At 38.2% G+C, this 22,779-nt stretch overlaps 1 protein-coding gene across 3 annotated transcripts in view; it reads right to left on the bottom strand.

Annotated features, from left to right (window-relative positions):
* Positions 1-824: 824 nt before the first annotated feature.
* The window catches only part of CHL1 (cell adhesion molecule L1 like), a 110,983-nt gene continuing 89,028 nt past the window's right edge, over positions 825-22,779 (bottom strand). For 2 of the 3 annotated variants that reach the window (XM_075183074.1, XM_075183075.1), the window contains 10 exons: positions 18,824-18,894; positions 16,800-17,022; positions 15,820-15,935; positions 13,031-13,235; positions 11,576-11,698; positions 10,209-10,388; positions 7,873-7,938; positions 4,492-4,623; positions 3,015-3,099; positions 825-1,720 (listed from right to left, as the gene is read on the bottom strand). In XM_075183074.1, the coding sequence (XP_075039175.1) occupies positions 1,519-1,720; positions 3,015-3,099; positions 4,492-4,623; positions 7,873-7,938; positions 10,209-10,388; positions 11,576-11,698; positions 13,031-13,235; positions 15,820-15,935; positions 16,800-17,022; positions 18,824-18,894 (1,403 nt within the window). In that variant the 3' untranslated portion in view covers positions 825-1,518. The remainder of the gene's footprint in view (positions 1,721-3,014; positions 3,100-4,491; positions 4,624-7,872; positions 7,939-10,208; positions 10,389-11,575; positions 11,699-13,030; positions 13,236-15,819; positions 15,936-16,799; positions 17,023-18,823; positions 18,895-22,779) is intronic. The other variant, XM_075183076.1, reaches the window with a different exon arrangement.

Here is a 22,779-nt window from a genome sequence, read left to right as displayed (position 1 = left end):
AAAGTGTCGACTGATATCGATGACTGACAGGGCATAGTCTTTACATTAAAAACTATACGTATGCGTGCCACTAGATCGCAAAAAACATGTGTATGCAAGAGACTATAAAAATGGATTGTATGTACAGTACGCATTAAGAACAGTCTGATTTATGTATTTACTTTTTTTTTTAAAATGTTCACAAATATTTTTATGAATGATTATAGCATTTGTTTTATAAAATATATATTTTTTTGCAAGCGTTCTGATGAGACTTTATATTGCACATGCGCATCCTGTACTCTGTCTACACACAGCAAGTAATGTATACCCAGATTCAAATGGAAACGTATATTGAGATCTGCTTGTATTTGAATATGGTCAGGACTACTCAAGTTCCATGCTCGTTTTTTAAATGCAAGTTGCGTGCAGGCTGTGTCCTCAGATGAATCGGGCCCATAATGTGCTGTTCTTTTAGTTGACTGTAGACTGCAACAGTGCAGGGACGCAGGCAGGATTGTCAGGCCTGACCAAAAGAAAAACAAAAAACAAAACGCGCGAGGGAGCTGCTGCGCATTCGTTTCGGCAGTACTGTACTATACAGCAGCCGCGGCACTGTCAAAGAAGCAATACAATACAGCACCGCCGCGGACGCTTCTTTGACAGCGCCGCAGCTGCTGTACAGTACAGTGCCGCTATGGTGGGCACTTAGTTAGCGGAGGGGAGATGGGGGGGGGGGGGGTTCTGGGTCTCCAGAAAGCCCCCCTGCGTGCATTACTGCAGTGAGCTGCTAATTTGCTTGGTGTTTTGTAGATAGTAGAGTAACGTTAATAATGATAGCATGCTTTGTACTATGCTCCTTTTTTATTAACAGCAATCAGTCATATATATGTTGATAAGGCTGAGATTATTTCTAGTAACAAAGTGCAAGACTTGGGGTTGGGGAAAGAAAATTTACAGGTTAACTGGTGAAAAGTTCTGAATTTTTTGAAAGGTCACATAGTTCGGGGTTTAAAATGAAATTTTCAATGTAGTTACAGTTCGCCATGTTCTCATATTTTCTAGCTGTATGTATATTCATATAAAATACTGACAAAAGTGGGATATCACATGCATGATGTATAGTAAATTGAGTTGCACACTATTCTCTTCACTTTATACATGTGTGCTTATATCCTGTAGTATATTGTGGCATATCCAATGGCTCTCTGTGGCTGTACCACTTCCTCTGGCCACATCAATTTGCTTATGTTGGCATGTCCTTCAAAAATATGTATAATATTTCACTTTGATATGTGCAAGAGTAAACGATCATGTTTAACAGTCATAAATAATTTATGAAGGTGAAGTAAGATGATGTAGAAATAGCTGTTGATGTTCCGGTCCTCTCAGTTAAACGATGATTTTGGCTACTAAGGTATTAATGATGGGATAACCAGGTTCTCAGTCATTAAACACTGCATTCACTTTTCAGAGTTACTTGAAGAATTGGTTTAATATATAAGACAAACAGGTTTCCCCATATATGGTAGGATGTTGTTAGGAGTGCAGAGATTGTATTTGAACATTTTCCTCCTCTGGACCTTTCTCCTTAGATTCTGTATATGCACCAATGAAAGAACCGTCCTCATTGAAGTGACTATGTTCTCCATCACTGTACTGTACAAGGCTGTCAACGCTGTCATAGGTTTTAATGTCTAAGCTCAACGAGTCCATACTTCCATTTATTGCTTTCTTATAACTGAAAATAAAAGAAAAAAAAAGCAATGTTAAACCTAAAGCAGAGACTGAACATGACTAATGCATTCATCCTTTGAATGCATTATTAATGTGGGTTACAGTGCTCATCAGGGGCGGATCTAGACTTTATGTTTAGGGGGGGCGATTTTGCATAATCACGCCCCCTCCTTTGCTCTGATTGGCTGGCCTGCGTTAACCCCGCCTTCCACCCGTTGTGGTCGCCGGATGGGACCACTCTTATTGGCTGGCAAACATTTAGCCCCATCCCCCCTGCTCGCGCTTAGCCCTGCCCCTCCCGTTTTAATCGGCGGCTGGGACCTAGCTTTTTGCTGCCCCGATCGCCCCCCCTGGATCCGCCACTGGTGCTCATACACACAGTGATTTGTCTGGCATTTCATATAACTCATGACCATATGGGGCAATCATGGCAATCTTTAATTCAAGTGCAAATATTTTGATTTCCTTTCCTTATATACATTGTTTTACTTCTGCATATCCATGATGCATCGTGACAAAGGAAATACTGCTTTCTTCCACATCCAAGTAGTTGTAAATCTCTGATCATTTTGCTTAATCTAAAGGCATTGCAGAGTCATGTAAATTTAGCAAGGCCTCCACATATGCACATTCTCCACTCTCCAACTCATTTAAATATCTTGCTCCATGGAACAAAAATTGTTTCTATGGATTTGCAACCCCATAGAAATAGAACATAGATGCATTACATTTCTTTAACTGTGAGCCGTTATTTGATTTAGATAACATCTGTATACACAGACACCGTGCTTCTCTGTAAAGATTCCCAAGACCATTGGAGTTGCTAATATTTTGCATTTTGGTTAAATATTAGAAATGCCACCCAAAACTCAATTTTAAGTTTTGGTGATCAAGAACTACCCAAAAGATGCCCTTTGAAATAATGGACTGAAAGTGATGGTATGGTGGCAAGTGCCTTACATAATGGGTGTTTTGTACGTTAGCACGATGATGACAACACCGACAACATACACCCCGACATAAACACAACAAATGCAAACACCCTGACAGCGTTGTAATTCTGACACATTAACAGACAGACCTTCAAGAAGTGCGACCAATCAGCATGCTGTCAGGGAAGAATGACGTCACTTTAAAGTGTGGCACTGTCACTCGGGATATGAAGGTAGTAATTTAAATAGGCACCGCCTGCACAATGTTTTTTTTTCTTACAAACCCTTGTACATTGTGCCGGTGCGGCCAATAAAAGTTAATCTTGTATATTGGTTATAGAAAAAAATAATTTATAACAAACATACCTGTAGTCATCAAAAAAGTGGTCTTTCATTGATTGAACTTCAGCCTCAGCTTCAGCTTCAGGATGCAGTTCTTCTTTTTCCTTCACTGCAAAAAAGTGAGAACATAAAATGTAATAAGTACTGGGACCCTGTTCAACAGAACTAACAGTGGGAGTCTCAGGGGAAGAACTTGTGCCAAAGTAACACACTATTAACTTTTTGACATACTGCACTGTTTTTATACTGCACATATTTATACTTTTGCCATAGAACAAAGCAGGACTTTTGTAGCTTTGTGCTCATGTTAAGTGCAAGTGCAATACAGTCAGGGCATGCTGACACAACTGAACCATGCCCCTTTGGGAGTCTACGTATTTTCAGTCACCCGGAACTTGAAATACGTTATACATATTTACGCTATAGTAAATCAGATTCAGGGACTTATTCATTAAGGATCTTAACTTGAGAAACTTCTTATTTCAGTCTCCTGGACAAAACCATGTTACAATGCAAGGGGTGCAAATTAGCATTCTGTTTTGCACATAAGTTAAATACTGACTGTTTTTTCATGTAACACACAAATACTTGATAGCTTATTTGTACATTGAAATTTAAAGTTGATATTTGTGTGCTGCATGAAAAAACAGTCAGTATTTAGCTTATGTGCAAAACAGAATGCTAATTTGCACCCCTTGCATTGTAACATGGTTTTGTCCAGGAGACTGAAATAAGAAGTTTAAGTTAAGATCCTTAATGAATCAGGCCCCAGGTTTGCAAACCGCTAAGAAAATTGATAAAAACATTTAAAACAGTTTAACAAAAGCGCCCTGTAATACAGTTCTCCCCAGGTGTCTATGTTAAACCCTACACATATACGATGTCTGCCACTCCCTATACTAAAACACAGGTAAACACTGCACATTATACATATGCAACTAAATACCAATTTGCTACACACCATTCCTGAACACCACCCACTGTACCTTGATTTATTGACAAAACTCCACAGTAATAAAATGCATCTCCAAATAACAAAGCAGCTGTACCAAAGCATTGGGCCCACATGGATTTACAGTAACTCAATAAATGTGTATACCTGAATGAATAGATATATCTATAGAAAAATCAATGTATTATGGTTCTAAGAAGTGATATTATTATGGTGCACATTAGTGGCGGAACTACCATAGGTGCAGCAGGTACGGTGCACCGGGGGCCCATGGAGATGACGGGGCCTGCTGCACGGGGAACTTGCGAGCCGTGGGCCACAGTTCCCTCCTCCCCACTTCCCTGCACCGGGGCCCACCGCTCGTTAGTTTTGCCTCCGGTGCCCTTGGTTGTCAAGGAATTATCTAGCTCTTATACTGAGAGAGTGTCAGGCCATGTCACTTTATGCAGTATTAGGCCTGCAATTGCTCTCTACCAAGGATGTAGGCTGTAGATTACAAAAGCAGCAAAACTCCACAAGGTGGTGAATATCCTGAAGTTTATACTTCACCTGCATATTTTCCTCCTCTGTTTCTTTGCACAAAGCAAACAACGAGCATTAATAGTGTTAATAAAGCCACAGCACACATCAGTCCAATGAACCATCCTTGCGTAGAGAGGCCATGAGATGCGTTAGTGTATGCTGCAATATAAAAATATATATATATATAGATGTAATATTCTCATTTCAAACATTATATCAAATAATATCCCACAGCTCATTCAAATCAGGACACTGAAAGGACACCTCCAACATCATAATTGTTATTTCTTTTTATTTATAAAACACTGACCTATTATGCTGCAGTGTACATTGAGGGATCATGATACACACACATTACATACAAGGACACGCAATAGAGGGTAAACATGTCTCTGCACAAAGAGATGTGAGATACACTTCATACATAAGGTAGCCGTACAACAATCACAATGAAACTGTATAAAAGAATAATATGTATAATATACTGTAGTATATTTTACTCTTTCACTTATTTTTACTTCCAATCAACTGCTATGGGACACAGGAACACATGGGTCCAGAGAAAATCATGCATCCAAGAGCCAGGTAAGTGATTTCTATAAAGGAAAAGTGGATGTGTTGCCCATAGCAACCAACCAGACCCTAGCTATAATTTATCTAATACATTCTAGAAAATTATAGCCAGCATATAATTGGTTATTATAGGCAACAGCTACACTTTTCCTTTTTTAGAAGTTTTAGTAAATCTATCCCACAGTCTCTCAGCCAGGGCCGGTGCTAGGGTCCACGGCGCCCTAGGCATTTTTAAAAAAGCGGCGCCCCCCCCCACAAAAATCGCCGCCCCCCCCGCAAAAATCGCCGCCCTCCTCCCTCCTCTCCTTACCTTGTCTCACCACTGCCGCCTCTCTGCTCCGTCTTCTCCCCTCCACTTACTGACACTAGTAAGTGGAGGGGAGGAGACGGAGCAGAGAGGCGGCGGTGGTGACAAAATAGCCTCTTCCCCCCTCCCCGTGCATCTGAATGCTGTGCGGCGGCCGTGACAGGTATGGTCAGTGGTTGCCGCACAGTTTTAAAGTCTTTTAGAATTCTGTGGCTCCCTCCAGGCGCCCTCCAGAGCTCGGCGCCCTAGGCAAGTGCCTAACTTTGCCTAATGGGAGCGCCGGGCCTGCTCTCAGCCTATTTTTTCCCCAAAGTACAGTTGGCCTTAACATAAAACAGAACTAGGAATGTGTTGGAAGGTTTGAAAGACAGTTGAAAATGTTCATATTAGACCATTAGTTGATAATTAAATCTTATTTTTGTTCTTGCCCATTGACATTGCATAGAAATGAAAGGTGGAAGACACATTAAGCAGACATTTTTCTATAAAAATAACCCTTGTCATTATAGGGAAGAAGAAGAAAAAAAGCATACAGAAAATAGTGAGCAGCAGATAATTCAGGTCCTTGTCCAGACATGCTGAGGTAAAATATGTTTTTTAAAGAGCTTATAAGCTTTGCTTTGTAAATTTCCTTTGCATTTTCTAACATTACTGCAACTAGAAAAATCCTTATGCTATTTAAGGGCGACCCAGTACCTCTAACCTGCCGCCCAGGCAGCAAAACAACGGGGGTTCACTCTCCTGTTACCCAAACCCAGGAACTGTATTGTGCTGTAGCTCACAGTGCAGGAGGTGTTTTGGTGGAAGGAATCTCTATTAGGACAAGACATTGGAAAAAAATGTTTTGTCTTAAATGTGAACAAAATTTTCTTGGACATATATGTCTAATAAATCCATTATAACCCAACAAGCCTATGCCTCTTCCTCATCCTCACCATCAGCAGCAGCTATTTATATAGCTCCACTAATTCTACACTGCTGTACAAAGAACTCACTCACATCAGTCCCTGCCCCATTGGAGCTTACAGTTTAAATTCCCTAACATAGACACATACAGACAGACAGACATCAATTTGATAGCACTGACAAAAAATGAGATAACTGCATTAGGTAATAGTGTAATACGTCCTCTTTATTGAAATATTATCATCCAATTATATTCAAAGTATCAGTATTATTTATTAATTAAAGGGTGCACCTGAACACATGTTACATTACTAAAGGACCAGAAAAAAGAAGTGTACATCAAGGCACTCCAGGGTGTATTGAGAATATAAAATGATTCAGATTTTATTGGTATACGTTAAAAAATATTAGTAATAGCCTGGTACAATGGAAAGTATCAAAATAGTTATATCTGAGATACAAATATGCAGCTAATACCTATTTATTAAGAACTATTATTCAATGAAGCTCAATGTAAATCTTTCTCCATAGTCCTCAATCTCTATTATATTAATAGATATTGTGCCCCCTTTATGGAAGATATTTGAGTTTATTTCTGCTTATTAACTAGGAAGCTAAAATCTCTTATATTGTAAGTACATTTTGTAAGATACACTCCTTTATGAAAGCCATTTGAGTCTATTTCTGCTGATCAATTAAGAAGCTAAAGGGCTAGATTTACTAAACTGCGGGTTTGAAAAAGTAGAGATGTTGCCTATAGCAACCAATCAGATTCTAGCTGTCATTTATTTAGTGCTCTCTACAAAATGATAGCTAGAATCTGATTAGTTGCTATAGGCAACATCTCCACTTTTTCAAACCCGCAGTTTAGTAAATATACACCAAAGACTCTCATTTTGGAGGTATACTTGTATATTTTGGTAAGGACTTGGATTACCATACATGGACAATATATTAAAAAAAAGTTTAGTGAATAATTTTGCACAAATAAAAGGCTTTATTATACTTTATTAATGAGACAATTAAACAGTTGCAATGTCACACTGCAATTTTATATCACTTATAATGTCAACACTATATACACACTGTTTGTTTTTAAACTTATTTTGCTACTTTTCATTGTACCAGGTTCTTACTAATATTTTTTAACATATACCAATAAAACCTGAATAATTTCATATTCTCAATACATCCTGGAGTGCCTTAAAGTACACTTCTTTTTTTCTGGCCAATTTGATAGCAGCCAATTAACCTACCAGTATGTTTTTGGAGTTTTGGAGCATCCGGAGGAAACCCACGCAAACACGGGGAGAACATACAAGCGCTACACAGATAAGGCCATGGTTGGGAATTGAACCCCAGTGCTGTGAGGTAGAAGTGCTAACCACTAAGCCACTATGATGCCCCCATATAACAGCTGTCTGGCTGAAAGGCTTCCGGTGGATACCAGTGGAAATGTTTGTTCTAAATATAGTTATAATTAAATAGGTTAGTTCAGCAACTACAGGATCAGAAGAGAAACATATTAGTATAAAAGCCCTTACTTGCAATCTAGCAAGTAATATGAAGCACAGAAACGTCAAAATCAAGCACCTAGACACATAATGAGCATCAGCACAAACCTATAGCAGGAACTTTGGCAGCGAGAACAGGAGTGTGAGCTGGAGAAGAAGAAATAGTAGAGAATTCTGAAAAAAGAAATAAGAAATAAGGAAATAAGAATTGTCTTAAATTCTTAACTAAGACTACCTAGTGGCTCCCTCATCTATGTCATTGAAGCTGTTTCACATTAATATAACAATCTCTGCAGAGAGTGTTATTGTCCGTAAAATATGTTTCCATCCAAGCAGAATATACCCGACAGTAATGTTACAGTCAGTACACCTCTAAATATCAAATATGCCATAATAATAAATAAATGTAGACGTGTCACTAAAACTAAGAAAGAACATAGTGTAAAACTATTTCAAAATCCATATGTATTATATTACATAATTTTTTTCTTTTATTCTACAACTGTCCTTATTTTTTACTGAACGATGAGGTTTTGTTATTTTTGGTACTACATCAATATATGACTGTCATTAAACATATATGTAATCCTGCCCTCATGCATTCTTTCCCAGAAAGTAGCAATTAAAGCCTTAATTTCCCATTTCAATGGTGAAGCTACTTTCCGGAATTGTATGGCATTGTGTCTTACAGTCATGGTGCTTTATCAGAGACATAATATGCTAGCAGATACAGTTTGTCAAAGACATTGTGAAAGACCAAGTTAAAAGTAAAATGATTATAAAGCAGTTTCCCATAGTTTCCCTCAACGAGACCCAATTGCTGAACAAGATAATAAGAAAATTATAAAGTCTACTTTAGCCCATTCAGATACAAAATTCTGTGGTTAAAATTCAACAAATAATTGAGCACTGGTTAGGAGAGCATCTAGAGGGCTGTGAATCACCACTATAATGAGAGGGTGAGGGAGTTCGCTCGTTAGGAACCAATTGTGTAGGAATGGGCATAACGGTCTGATTCAAAGTGACACGTACGGCCGTTTGCAGGGAATATACACAATCACAATCACTGTTATTAAGACGTGCAACTTTTTGCCACTTACAACTCTTACACCGGAAGAGGTATGACAGGGAGGGAAGAGGTGTTCTAATCTAGGCAGTGTAGAGTAAGTGCTTGTTCGAACAATTATGTATGGATTCAGACTTTTCACAGATACCGCTGAAAAAGTGGTTTTATAAGTGGTCGGGACAGGTGGCCTAAACAAACTAGTATGTGAACCCAGTGTGCTGGTAGGGATTAGTGTTGGCTTGATCTGAGCCACGGAGTCTAATGGGAAGGAGTGATGGGCTTCACTGCAGTGAAACCAGAGGTTGTGGCTCCCAGAACTAGCTTCACTGGGCAGCAGATGACTAAAAAGAGGAAATGAGACAGAATTTGTGATCAATATACAGTCCAAAGCGAGAGCAGGTTCAGAAATGCTAAGCAAGCCAGATCAGTATCAGAAGGTCAGACAGACAATGCTTAAAATCCAACTAATGTACACACAACCTGCTGCTCAGGCACCAGAGAATATAGTTTGTAAAGCGAGTGTAAATAGAGAGCACCTGAAATCATGGGACACATGCTCACCAGTCAGTGATTCAGACTAAAAGGGCACAAGCATATAAAATGCTTGTATATAACTATTTACAATGCACCTATACAAGTGCATGCTTGCTTGAGAAGGAGGACATACAGAGACACAATGGGGTATATTTACTAAACCGAGGGTTTGAAGAAGTGGAGATGTTGCCTATAGCAATGAATCAGATTCTAGCTGTCATTTTGTAGAATGCATTAAATAAATGATAGCTAGAATCTGATTGGTTGCTATAGGCAACATATCCACTTTTTCAAACCCGCAGTTTAGTAAATATACCCCAATGCTTCAAATGGCAATAAATCAAGGACAGGTTTGTTATACTTTTTTTGGGGGTTTATAATGTTCCTGGTATTGTTATTGATTCTTATTACCTACACAAGATTTTGGACCTCACTTGACAAAGCATGAGACAATTAACTAATAAATTCACATTATTGGTGTGCAATACCATCTGCCCAGTGATACTAACCATGGGAAGAGACAGCAATGAAAATCATTGACAGATTTTGTTTATGTCATTCATGCTCTATATTTCCTTATAGGTTACACCAACACATTTTTAACATCCTGAATCTTCAATAAGTCATGTATCAGAAAACACCAATTGTCTGGATAATTCCTTTCTTTGTATGTTCTTTCCATCAGTATTCAGACCCCACTATTTGAGTCTGTACTACAAATTACAGATTTGAAAGGACACTCATAGATTCTTTGCTCTATTTCATAAAATCATCAGGAATTATATATGTTCAAGTGAAATACAAATATTAAAATCAACGATGAGCATCCTGTACTGCATCTTACTTGGTAGTGCCACGGTTAAGCCTTCCTCACTCACAGGCTTGCCACAGCCCATGCGTGTACATGCCTGTAGGTAGAATTTGTACTTTGTGCCAACTTCAAGACGAGGAACTTTCTGGCTGACTGCTTCTGGGTCTGTTATGGTGATATTATTTAAAATTCCAAAAACATTGCTTTCATTAACTGAAAGACACAAAACAAAACAATTAATTGGAACCATTTAAGAAAAAAATACCAAATTCATAGTTTATATGCTTATTGTTATTAATATTATTATATTTGTAAAGCACAGGGTGTGGAGGATCCTGCTCATTAGCTTACATTCTAAGTGGAAGGGGGCACAGCCGAGACAAGAGGAGTGAGTGTGGCTTAGAGTGGAGATTGGGACAGCTCTGAGGGTGTATTAGTGTGAATAGTATCATCAGGGATAAGGTAAGCTTTAAAAAAAGAGATGGGTTTTCTAAAGATTTGAAGGCTGTGGGAAAGTCTGATTGAGTGTGGTAGGGAATTCCACTGGCAGGGAACAGAGAAGTCAAGAGATGAAGTGGTTCCTGGGTATAAAATTCACAGACACATGGTTTGGGTGCTGTCCCGAATCCCATGTGATTCTGCCTACTTGCACCTCAAAGGACCTCCCTTATTACAGTCACACATAGCATTTCTTTTTAAACTATAGATATATAGAGCACCTGTCTATGAATGTCTGATGCTTTGCTCATAATCACTATAAGCCTGATGAGAGGGCAGGACTGGATTAGGGGTTTAGGATGCCCTAGGATAATACCTTCATAGCTTAAAAATGAACTTGTTTTTTATTTAAAATCTGGCTTCCTTCGATTTTCCCATATATATATATATATATATATATATATAAAACCATATCTGTATATAACTAAAAGGTTTTGGCCCAGAGACTATTAAACAAAATGAATCAGAAAACAAACTATTTGTACAGCCCTGATGTATATACTTTAATGGGAGTATGCACAATTATTTTCATATACAGGTACTCCTCACTTAACGACTGAGTTCCGTTCCTACGACTAGGTCGTTAAGCGAATTGGTCGCTAAGTGAGTACAGTACTGTTATATGCACCTACATGTATTGTAATCATTTTTATTGATTCTGAATGAAGAAATAGACTAAAGAAAACTGTATTTTGATATGTTTGCTTTACATTACATAACAGAAAATAAACATGTGTACAGTAAAGCTCTACAAACAGCAGCAATTATAACAATGAGAACCCAGGGAGAACCTGGTCGTAACTCCGAGTGGTCATTAAATGGGTAGGTTGTTAAGTGAGGAGTACCTGTACATCATTGTTATGTATCCAGTTTACTCAGGAATCAGGAAATCATATACATACTTATCTGGTACTTTAGTATATAGCTGGTCAGGATACCATTTGTCCTCTTTGGTGGGGCCCAGGATAGCGTGAAAGATTCCCTGTCAGAACTTACAATTCTTAAGAGCTGTGGCTGTTCTGGGACTGTGAAACAAGAGACACTGGTCTTATCATATAGTACCTGGAAAATGTTGAGGTCACTGAAGTCATGCTACCAGTAGTGTAACTTATGTCTGGTTAAAATGACAAAACTGTCATGCAACTCTTACAATAAATGAGTAACATTTATGCTACGATAATCCATGGTACTTATTATCAGAGTTGTCACAAGTTTATACACATATGCACAGTATGTATATTGTATTATTATTATTATTATTAATAATAATAATAATAATAATAATAATAATAATAACCTTTATTTATAGGGCACCACATGAGGTTTGCAGCACCATGTAAAGGGAAATCAACAGGACAGTACATGGTATAACACTACAATACAGTAAACAAATAACACTGCAATCTTCAACACAACTACTGGGGTGCAAATGGTATATTCAGCATAGGCTGAAACCTGTGCTCAATATAATGGGAACAGGTTTAGAGCCACTGAAAGAGGTCTGAAGACAATGGAGGAGTGGAGTCAAAGGGCAAAGAGACCAAGAGGGAGGTGCATAGTGTAGCTGGTGAGCAAATGTTATAGGTAATGAGGACAGCAGGGAAGAGGGCCCTGCTCACTAGTGCTTACAATCTACAGGGAAAGGGTCAGACAATTGGTTGACACATGGGGTGAGTCAGTGTAAGGGGCAAGGAGCAATAGTGGGAGAGATGGAGGAAGAAAGAGGGTGAGGTATACTACATGGTGAAATGGTTAAGTGGAGGACTGGTAGGCTATTATTAACAGGTGGGTTTTCAATGATGGTTTGAAGCTATATAGGCTAGCGGATGGTCTGATAGAACGAGGGAGATCGTTCTACTGGTTAAGGGCTGAACGGGAGAAATCTTGGATACGAGAGTGAGATGTGGTTACCAGAGGGGAGGAAAGGCGACGGTCATTGGCCGATGGTAGAGGGCTGGAGGGAGATAGTATGCAGATGAGGTTGGAGATGTAGGGAGCAGTGTAGTTGGACAGGGCCTTGTACATGAGGGCGAGGAGTTATATATATATATATATATATATATATATATTTATAACTGCTGATGAAAGATGAGAAGGAATTGACAAGTTATGCATTATAAAGACTAATGTAATCCTACAGTATATAAAAAGGATATTATCAAATATCCTGGAGTTCTGTTGCCAATATAAAAGTAACTTCCTACAGTCACGGGGCTCCTAGGTGACTGTCATTTATAATGTGTACTTTGAAATACAGGTTGCTGTCAGATATGCCCAACCATGTAGTATTTAAGTATTTTTTAAAAAGAAAACCGATATTAGATGATACTGACAAATTACACAGCTTGTTTCCTCACCTCCTTCTGATGTTTGGAACGTGAAAGGGGAACTCTCTGGCCCATCTCCTCGGGTATTATAGGCTGCAACAGACACCTGATATTGACTAAATGGATGAACTATTGGAATTATACCCCAGTTCCTCTGACCAGTAAACGACAAGACCTGCCGATGAGTGCGATGCATTTTTTCATCTTGCAAATTTTTCACTTTCCAGTAAATTATCTAAAAAGAACGAGTTTCAACAGAACACAAAAAAAACATTTTATTTATTTTACCAAAATGAACAAAAATTTCTATACAATGTCATCATGGGATGATATGCGCGAGACATGCTTATACCCAATAAGACAAAATAGTCGAGTAGCTGAAACTTCACATTATAAAATTGCATTTTATAGAGTTTGAACCAGCAAAGACCAGTTAGCTTGAAATCAAATCTATACCATCCACGACACTGTATGTACCATAGCTGATAGAATATATAGCAAATGGACTGTACCGTAGCTAATATAATATACAGAAAACTAACTACAAAGTAGCCGATATAACATTCAGCAAACCGACTGCACCATAAATGGCATATACAGCACATTTGGCTATATAAATAATCACGCAATTGGAGACATTTGGATTTTAGAGTTAGAATACCCTAATGAAGTTGTGGTAGACGAAACACATAGGAAAACACACACATACTAACGAATTATAGAGAACTGTGACAACAAGTTTTTGACATCATACTGGAGAACAACAGGAACAGCAGCAGAACTAAGGGGAGGATTCAAACTCCATTAATTAATGCTCTGGAAACGCTGAATCTGTGAAGAGTGAGCCACGTATGTCTGTTAGAACACACTTGTTTTCCTTGGCACATGTGTGAGTTATTTTATTTTAAGAATAAATGTTGAGATATAATTTCTCTATCTTTGGCATGAAATGATCATGATTGCTAGACTGAATTCGTAATTAGGATTATTACCAGAAATGAGAAGACCATTCAACAAAGCGTTTGGATGTGAAATTGGAGACTTTGACATCTACCTAATACACTGTGAAATAACTCTGAGTGCATTAGGACTGTTACATTGTTTATTTACATTGGATACAAATGCTATAAGATTGTATCTTTTTGGATTGAGGACTTTGAGTAAAATCTGCAAAAACCAAGAAAAGATATTTTCTTTACTAATACTTTTATTAGACCCCTCTTTCTCTCTATTAGAATTGTATTATCTAAAAGGTTTTTTTTGTGGAGCTTAGTGGTGAAATATATCCACTCTCAATTGATGTTACTTTTTGCATCAAGCTGATGATGCCAGCAGACACATAGCATTGTGCAGGAGAACACATTTACTTTGGCTAGGATTTGCTCTAGAGTCCTTCCCAACCAAGTAGTGTATAATACTAAGTATCTTATGTGTGCCATATACCTACTTTGAACTGTGGTTCCCTTTTGCATCAGAATGAGTTTGCAAACAGACAATTAATAGCAGACCTGGTAATCTGCTGCACTTTTACGTATTTTACATCAGGTTTTCTATATGTGCTTCCACAATCTCTGCACCTGACTTTCAGGTGCTGTGAAATATACAGAAAACTGACTGGACCACAGCTTATATAATGTACAGCAAACTGACACAGCTGAAATGATATACAGAAAACCACTGTCTCACTGCTGAGATATACAGCAAACTGCCTTCACCACTGCTGATATATACTGTGTACAGCAAACTACCTGCACCACTCCTGATATATATACTGTATACAGCAAACTGCCTTCACCACTGCTGATATATACTGTGTACAGCAAACTGCCTGCACCACTGCTGATGTATACTGTATACAGCAAATGCCTGCAACATTTCTGATATATAATGTATACAGAAAATGCCTACAACATTGCTGATATATAATGTATACAGCAAAGTGCCTGTACCACAGCTGATATATACTGTGTACAGCAAACGGCCTGTACCAGTGCTGATATATACTGTGTACAGCAAACTGCCTGCACCACTGCTGATATATACTGTGTACAGCAAACTGTCTGCACCACTACTGATATATACTGTGTACAGCAAACTGCCTGCACCACTGCTGATATATACTGTGTACAGCAAACTGCCTGCACCACTGCTGATATATACTGTGTACAGCAAACTGCCTGCACCACTGCTGATATATACTGTATACAGCAAAATGATTGTACTACAGTTGATATAAAGAACCAGTCTAGGACATTAATGTGGCTCCACGTCCCTAGATGGAAAAAAGTAGTTTGCGACTGTAGTCTGAAAGTAGACTGTGTCAAATTTGCTGTGTGAGGGGTCCTTACATGTTTTTAATTTGTGGATATAAGATCACTGCTTTATTGGGGCTCAGGACAGTTTTGGAGTTTGGGCTAAATTGCATGTAGCACTTAGACATAAATTAATGCTAAAGTAGGTATCTACAGTTTTAATGTAAGAAATATATAACTATACAACAGTAAGTACTACTGCATACAACAGTATGCAATACTGCTGGAACAATATGTACTACTGCATACAACAGTATGTACTACTGCATACAACAGTATGCAATACTGCTGGAACAAACAGCTACTGATTTCACTACTACAGAAAAAAATGTACAAACTGGCCACAGTGATTGAATTATACAGCAAACTGATTGTCTGAGCAATGTAATAAACCACATGCCGGCTGTCTAAATGTCTTTATATAAACTGTCATATGACTAGCACATCATGTGACTGCACACGCTGTATGTGGTCAGATCCCTCTATCCTCATAAAGAAATACTATACCTTGTAACCTGAGAGATGTCCTCGCACTCTGTCCTGAGAGATTTCTGTCCATGTCACATTTGCTATGGAGTGGTTTACAAAGGTCACTGACACATGAGATGGAGTTGCATCAGGAACTGCAATAAAATATTGTATATGCTTTAGAATTTATCAAGTGCGCCAATGTATTTCTATTATTAGATGGTATCAAACAGTTGGCTATGTAATAAGTATAAATAGGGTGATATTAATAGGGAGGGTTCACACATATTGAATCAACTAAAATAGAAATACTAAAAAGGCAACTGATAGACTCAATCCAGTTGCATGGCCAATAACACCCAAATGTATATTGGACATGGTCTGTGACCATACAGTATCAATTATTACCTATATTCTCACCTACATGATGCTGTTTATGTTGTCAAGGGATTAAGCCAGGGTTTCCCAAACCCAGTCCTCAGGGCTCTCCAACAGTGCAGGTTTTCCATATCTCCTTGCTGGAACACAGGTGTATTCATTACTGACTGACACATTGTAACAGATCCACAGGTGGTCCTAATTATGTCATATGTGTCCAGAAAACCTGCACTATTGGGGAGCCCTGAGGACTGGGTTTTGGAAACCCTGGATTAAACCTTAAACTGCAGTAGGTCCAGTTATAACAGCTACAGCATGCACTACTGTTTGTTCTACTTCAGTGAACTACAGCAACCAATCTGTGCTTACTGCAGGAGAACCAATGGTATCAGATGCTGTAATTTCAACCACAGGATCGAATAGCTGGTTCCATGATTGGTGGAACCAGGGGAGGTGATATCACAGAAATCCTGGGGCACAAAGCTAAAGCACAGTGATCCGCAGCTGCCGCAACACTTATGTCACTGCTACTGGTGACAATCAAGGGACGGTAAGACAATTCAATTCAACCATTACAGTAACACATTAAAGCACGCTTTTTAGAATCTGTTCACTTTACAGTTTCAGAAAATGATACTCACTGTCCTCTCCTGAATACATAGTTCGTATCTCTGGTTCAGGGCCTCTTCCTATGTGATTAACAGCTTGGACACGAATGTCATATGGAACAAAGGCTGGTGTGTTTTTTATAACGAATTGGGGATGTTTAACTTTCTTATGATGCCATTCTGTCTCCACGCCCTGGAGGCGCCAACTGACTCTGTACTCCAGTCCTGGACCGTTATGCTCATCCAAATTCAGAGGCTGAAATTAAACATAAAAACAATATACTGTAGATCTGTGGAAATATATCAGACTATCTGACAGATCAAAAATTAGCATGTTCAGGTCGAATTTACTGTCCTATACTTATTACTGAATAATGATAAATATACTCTATGCAATATGTTCTGGTGACAGATACATCCAGCTTCTACTTCACACATATGAGCAAAACGATCCGAGCTAGATTTATTTATACTAGAGAAAAGATGATTAAGAAGGGGGGGGGGGTGATCACTGGGTCAAAATACATTAATGGCCCATACCAAAATTTCTGACAGAAGCGGATCAGTTCTCCACAGACGACATGAAGACACCCCTTGAGGCTGGACATTATGGTCTTGTTTAGTGTTGGGAGCAAATCCAGCTAAATGGTACAAATTTGCTCCTGGAAAAACCATGCACAATGCATAGGGTGCAAATGCATTTTTTTAATGCAGGGAAAATACTGCTGGCTATTGCATGTACCACACAGATAATGGCCAGCGGTATTTTTATACCGTTGAACTAGAACATCTCCCCTTCCAAAAATTCTGTCAACACATTTTAAATATGCCCCCCCCCCCCTCTAAATGGTTTACTTCTAACTATATATCTGAGCTACAAAAGCAATTATTTACTTTAAGGGGGAAATTCAATTCCCCGCGTTGTACTTCAGAACAATGCGAGCCGTGCACTATTACCGTTACTATAGTAATAGTGCGCATTATTACCGTTACTACAGTAATTTCAACGCTGATTTTTGCTCACAGTTCTGGGAAATCCATGTTAAAATTACCATAGCATTTCAGCAAACTTGCCCTTTGAAGCCAGCAGTGTAGTCTCTGACGTATAAGTAAACTCCTGGGATTCTGGGCCAGTTAGCCATCCCTATGTTTTTTGTATAGTATTCGTTTGATAGATGACCTTACATTGCTTTCTTTACCACCATTTATACAATTATAAATGTGACCTTAGTTCAACAAAATTGAAAACTGTGTCCGTGTTTTATTTCAGGTATTAAGTATGTATCGTTATATTATAAGGGTAGAAGGTGAATGTGCAGAGGGAGAATACCAGCCATTTGGTGTTCAATAATCCTAACTCTGGAAATAGTTGACTACTAAAATTCTGACAGTGATCAATTAATTAAATACTATATACCTAGAGCAACAGAGGTGATGTTTAGTTGTGCGAGTACATCTCACACAACTTTATTATTAATCACCTCGCAAGAATACAACAAACTTCATGAATTCCATATGTCAAATAAGAATTTCCTGCCTAGACCTGCCTAATATCTCTTGAGGTCAGATATAACTTGCCTAGCCTAACTAAATTACAACAGTTTGAAAATAAAGGAGATCATGTGATTGTGGAGTTATCAAACAAGGCTGATGGAAACATTTACAAAACGAGAGTTATAAGATACTTCCATAACATGACTAGGATTTAACCTAAACAGACACCCTTCCTTGTTAGCTGCACGCTTCGTACTTTCAGTAGTAATGAGACAGACATGCCCTACTCTTCCCTTCCCTCGCTTGCTCTACACCAGGCAAGAAGCTGGGGGGAGAGGCACATGGGATGCCTATTTCAATTGAACTGGCCCTGACACAGAGAAACTTATCTCAGCAGGCTTTAGAATACAAATTCACAGGAAAGTTACCTTGCTCATACAATAACACATGACAATACAGTTAAATGCTTTTGTAATTTTAGCAGTCAAATAACACTTCTGAGAGCCAATGGAGGAATTTATCCATAAGAAATTGTTTCCTGCAATGGTCCAGAGTCCTCTTACCTCCCATCTCACTGTCATTTCATCGGGTCTGTTTGCTTCAACGTACACAGAAAGTGGGTTATTGTCAGGAGCTGAAACATTAAAAAGACAAAAAATTTAATAAAAGCAATTGTTAACATTAATTTGCCTGTAATGCATTTATTTTAAAAAAAAGCTGTTTAAAAAATGAACTTTCTTTTTATTTGTTAAAATTTAAATGTATGTGGTAGAACTAATTATTGTTCAGCTATGTTTTTTACCTGTGAATAGCCAAAACTATGCTGGCAGCTCCTCTCTAATGTTAAGGGGCCCATACCCAGGCCAGAAAGCTAAGTGGTGGAATCTCTGACAAATTTGACCATACACATACATCTGACAGATCTGACTGTTCTGCACTTGGGCCAAACTGCTGGATCATAAAAAACACAATTGAGATTGTACAGTAACCATATACATGGTCAGATGCAGTCATCATCAGACCAGATTTTCTAGCCGTCACAGTCAACATCTGATTTGAAAGCTATTTAAGTACATAGTAAACTACACAACAAGGAAGCTATGATGTTCTATGCTCTACCAAAGTAAGGGCAAAGCACAAGTTTTTGTCCACACTTTAACTAGTGGTTTTTTTTTTTACTATCAGCACCTGTATGTGCAGCTCATAGATTAACCTTATGTAAATGAAAGACGGGTAACAGATTCAGCGGTTCCACCATGGACAGGAAATTACAAATGTTTTGTTCCAACGCATATAAAAAATATTGTATGCCATGTACATGTTCCAGCTCTTGTTTAGCACAATGACTGTACGTACAATTCATCTACTGTCTGTGCAAACATAAAGATATGACTATGGGAAAAGAAAGACAAAGACATTTGAAACATGTATATTTTAATCCCAATAAAGTATGTTATATGATTTTAAATATACTCACTTCTTTCATTAATATTTCTCATGATACAAAGTGCTTTTAGCATATCTCCTTAGAGTATATTATATATAATTCTGAAACAGGGACAGTTATGTGTGTTCACTTATGATGTCACTTTATAACTCTTCAATAGAGCAATTCTGCGCTGTACATTTGCGTTAGGTACCAAATATAAGGGTGTGCTCATTATGGTATTATATTTATGTTGCAGAACATTCTATTTCAACATATAGGGCCTGATTCATTAAGGATCTTAACTTAAGAAACTTCTTATTTCAGTCTCCTGGACAAAACCATGTTACAATGCAAGGGGTGCAAATTAGCATTCTGTTTTGCACATAAGTTAAATACTCACTGTTTTTTTCATGTAGCACACAAATATCAACTTTAAATGTCAGTGTACAAATAAGCTATCAAGTATTTGTGTGCTACATGAAAAAACAGTCAGTATTTAACTTATGTGCAAAACAGAATAATAATTTGCACCCCTTGCATTGTAACATGGTTTTGTCCAGGGGACTGAAATATGAAGTTTGTTAAGTTAAGATCCTTAATGAATCAGGCCCATAGTTCTTAATTATTTAAAGACTAGGGGCTAGATTTACTAAGCTGCGGGTTTGAAAAAGTGGGGATGTTGCCTATAGCAACCAATCAGATTCTAGCTATCATTTTGTAGAAGGTACTAAATAAATGAAAGCTAGAATCTGATTGGTTGCTATAGGCAACATCCCCACTTTTTTAAACACGCAGCTTAGTAAATCTAGCCCTAGGGGTCTGATTCATTAAGGATCTTAAATGAAGAGGTATCTTATTTCAGTCTCCTGGACAAAACTATGTTACAATGCAAGGGGTGCAAATTATTATTCTGTTTTGCACATAAGATAAATACTGACTGTTTTTTCATGTAGCACACAAATACTTGATAGCTTATTTGTACCCTGAAATTTAAAGGTGATATTTGTGTGCTACATGAAAAAACAGTCAGTATTTAACTTATGTGCAAAACAGAAAACTAGTTTACACCCCTTGCAATGTAACATGGTCCAGGAGACTGAAATAAGATACCTCTTCATTTAAGATCCTTAATGAATCAGGCCTCTGTTATATCATGATGATTTATGCTATACTGTTTTTGTGTCGCAGGAAAATGCCTCTGTGGCAATTCAAGTGCAAATGTATTTTCTGTGCACTCCTGAATGTCCTATTTGCAGGAAAAGAGGATGTTATATTCTTTTTATAATAGTGAATAGATTCTGTTATCCAACTGCTGATAAGTCAGATATTTGTAATTGATCAGATATTAAGGTTTCTATACCAAGCTTTACTGTTAAGTCAATTTATGGGAGATGCATATTAAGCATGTTAGGAAGTTGCATGTTAAGAAGCATCAACTGAGTATATTAGGAGTGAAGCTATAACTTCTGGGTGCTCTACTAAATCAATCTATGATTTGACTCATGTGATAGACAACTGAGAAGTGTGGAGAATAATTAATGCTTCAGGTGCACCGTCTTTGTTATCAGTTTTCATCTACTGTAGTCAATCAGACAAGAATAGTGTTAACAGCATCACATAGTATTTTAGGAAATGGTGTGATGATTTTCTATGAAGCAGTGAGCTGTCCACTAGGGTGATTGTAAGGCTAGGTACACACTGGAGGTTTTTCAGACAGTTATCGGACCAATCACCAATATGTGGCCAAGCGATAAACGACCGCTGAGCCACATATCGCGTTAGTATGTCTAATTACACAATGAACGACAGTCGTTCCAAAGTGCCGATTGTCGTTTCATTTGGTTAATCGTACTGTTTAATAATCTCATTCCAATCACCTTCTGATCATGTAGTGTGTATGCACTCACAAACACGATCTCCATAGAGTTTACAGAGTCATGGTCTTTTCAGCTGATGTCGGTAATGAACATGTCCTGGTGACTAAATGTAAAGAGTGCGCTAGATTGAATAATTTGTTTGTTCTGAGACTGAATATTTTGTCACAAAAGCTAACAAAATTCGTCACGACATGTGGATAGCTATAACAAGGCCGTTAATCAGTGTGACAGGAATGAATGAATGAATGAATATTGTGCTGTCATTCTCTAAACGACTACAGGACCAGATGAAGAGCTCAGATCTGAAGGTAAATCGTGTTAGTGTGTATGCATGAATCGCCCGACCGGTCCGACCTTCAGTCGGAGGCACAATCGTTGTAGATAACACATTGGTAGGAAAATTCTCCAGTGTGTACCTAGTCTTAGTGAGGGCAGGGCTGCAGATGACAGGGACTGTGTTATAGGGTCCTGCTTGTTACTTTCTGGAGTGACTACGATAGACAAACCTATGGGATGCTCATCATGCACAATATTTGCGTGTACATCTGATATATAGTATGCCTTCATATGCAAGTCGTTTATACCTGATTTTCAGGTATAAGTAATTTTCTAAATCTTTATCTGCACATTTTACAATGCATCCTACAGCTTTTTGTGGTGAGAATTTTGCTGGATCTTCCACCTCCTGCACTATTTCTCAAAATGCTGTTCTTTTTATCTGTAGAATGTTCATTAGGAGGTTAATTTATCTCCACACATGATCCTTGGATTCCCTTAAGGTCACAATACACTGCAGACTTATTGAAGCTACAAAAGTAATTAGTATAGCAGAAGTGCAACATTCATCACCTTGTAATTTGCCGCAGATAGGAATTAAGACAATTATCACTCTATACCTCATGTCATGTGCAGTAATTGCCACAAGTATGCAGTTGTAAAGACATGGGGTAGATTTACTTAAAATCATGTTTGGTGGTGGTTTTAAACTGCCACATATTGCCAGCAGTTAGTACTCCAAACCATTGCATTTACTATAGGGCGATTTGAAACTGGGATGTTAAATGCCTGGAGATGTGCGGCGGATTGAAAACAAACTGCAGGCGGTTTAGTCAAAATCGACATCAAAACCGTCAGAAAAAAAACAGGCTTTTAATACCTGCTTCTGATTGGCTAGATAGCTCAAACATTGTATTTCAGCTATCTTGCCATATAG

This window comes from Mixophyes fleayi, chromosome 8 (genome assembly GCF_038048845.1).
Source record: "Mixophyes fleayi isolate aMixFle1 chromosome 8, aMixFle1.hap1, whole genome shotgun sequence".
Classification (NCBI taxonomy): Eukaryota; Metazoa; Chordata; class Amphibia; order Anura; family Limnodynastidae; genus Mixophyes; species Mixophyes fleayi.
This window is presented reverse-complemented; position numbering and strand designations above follow the sequence as displayed.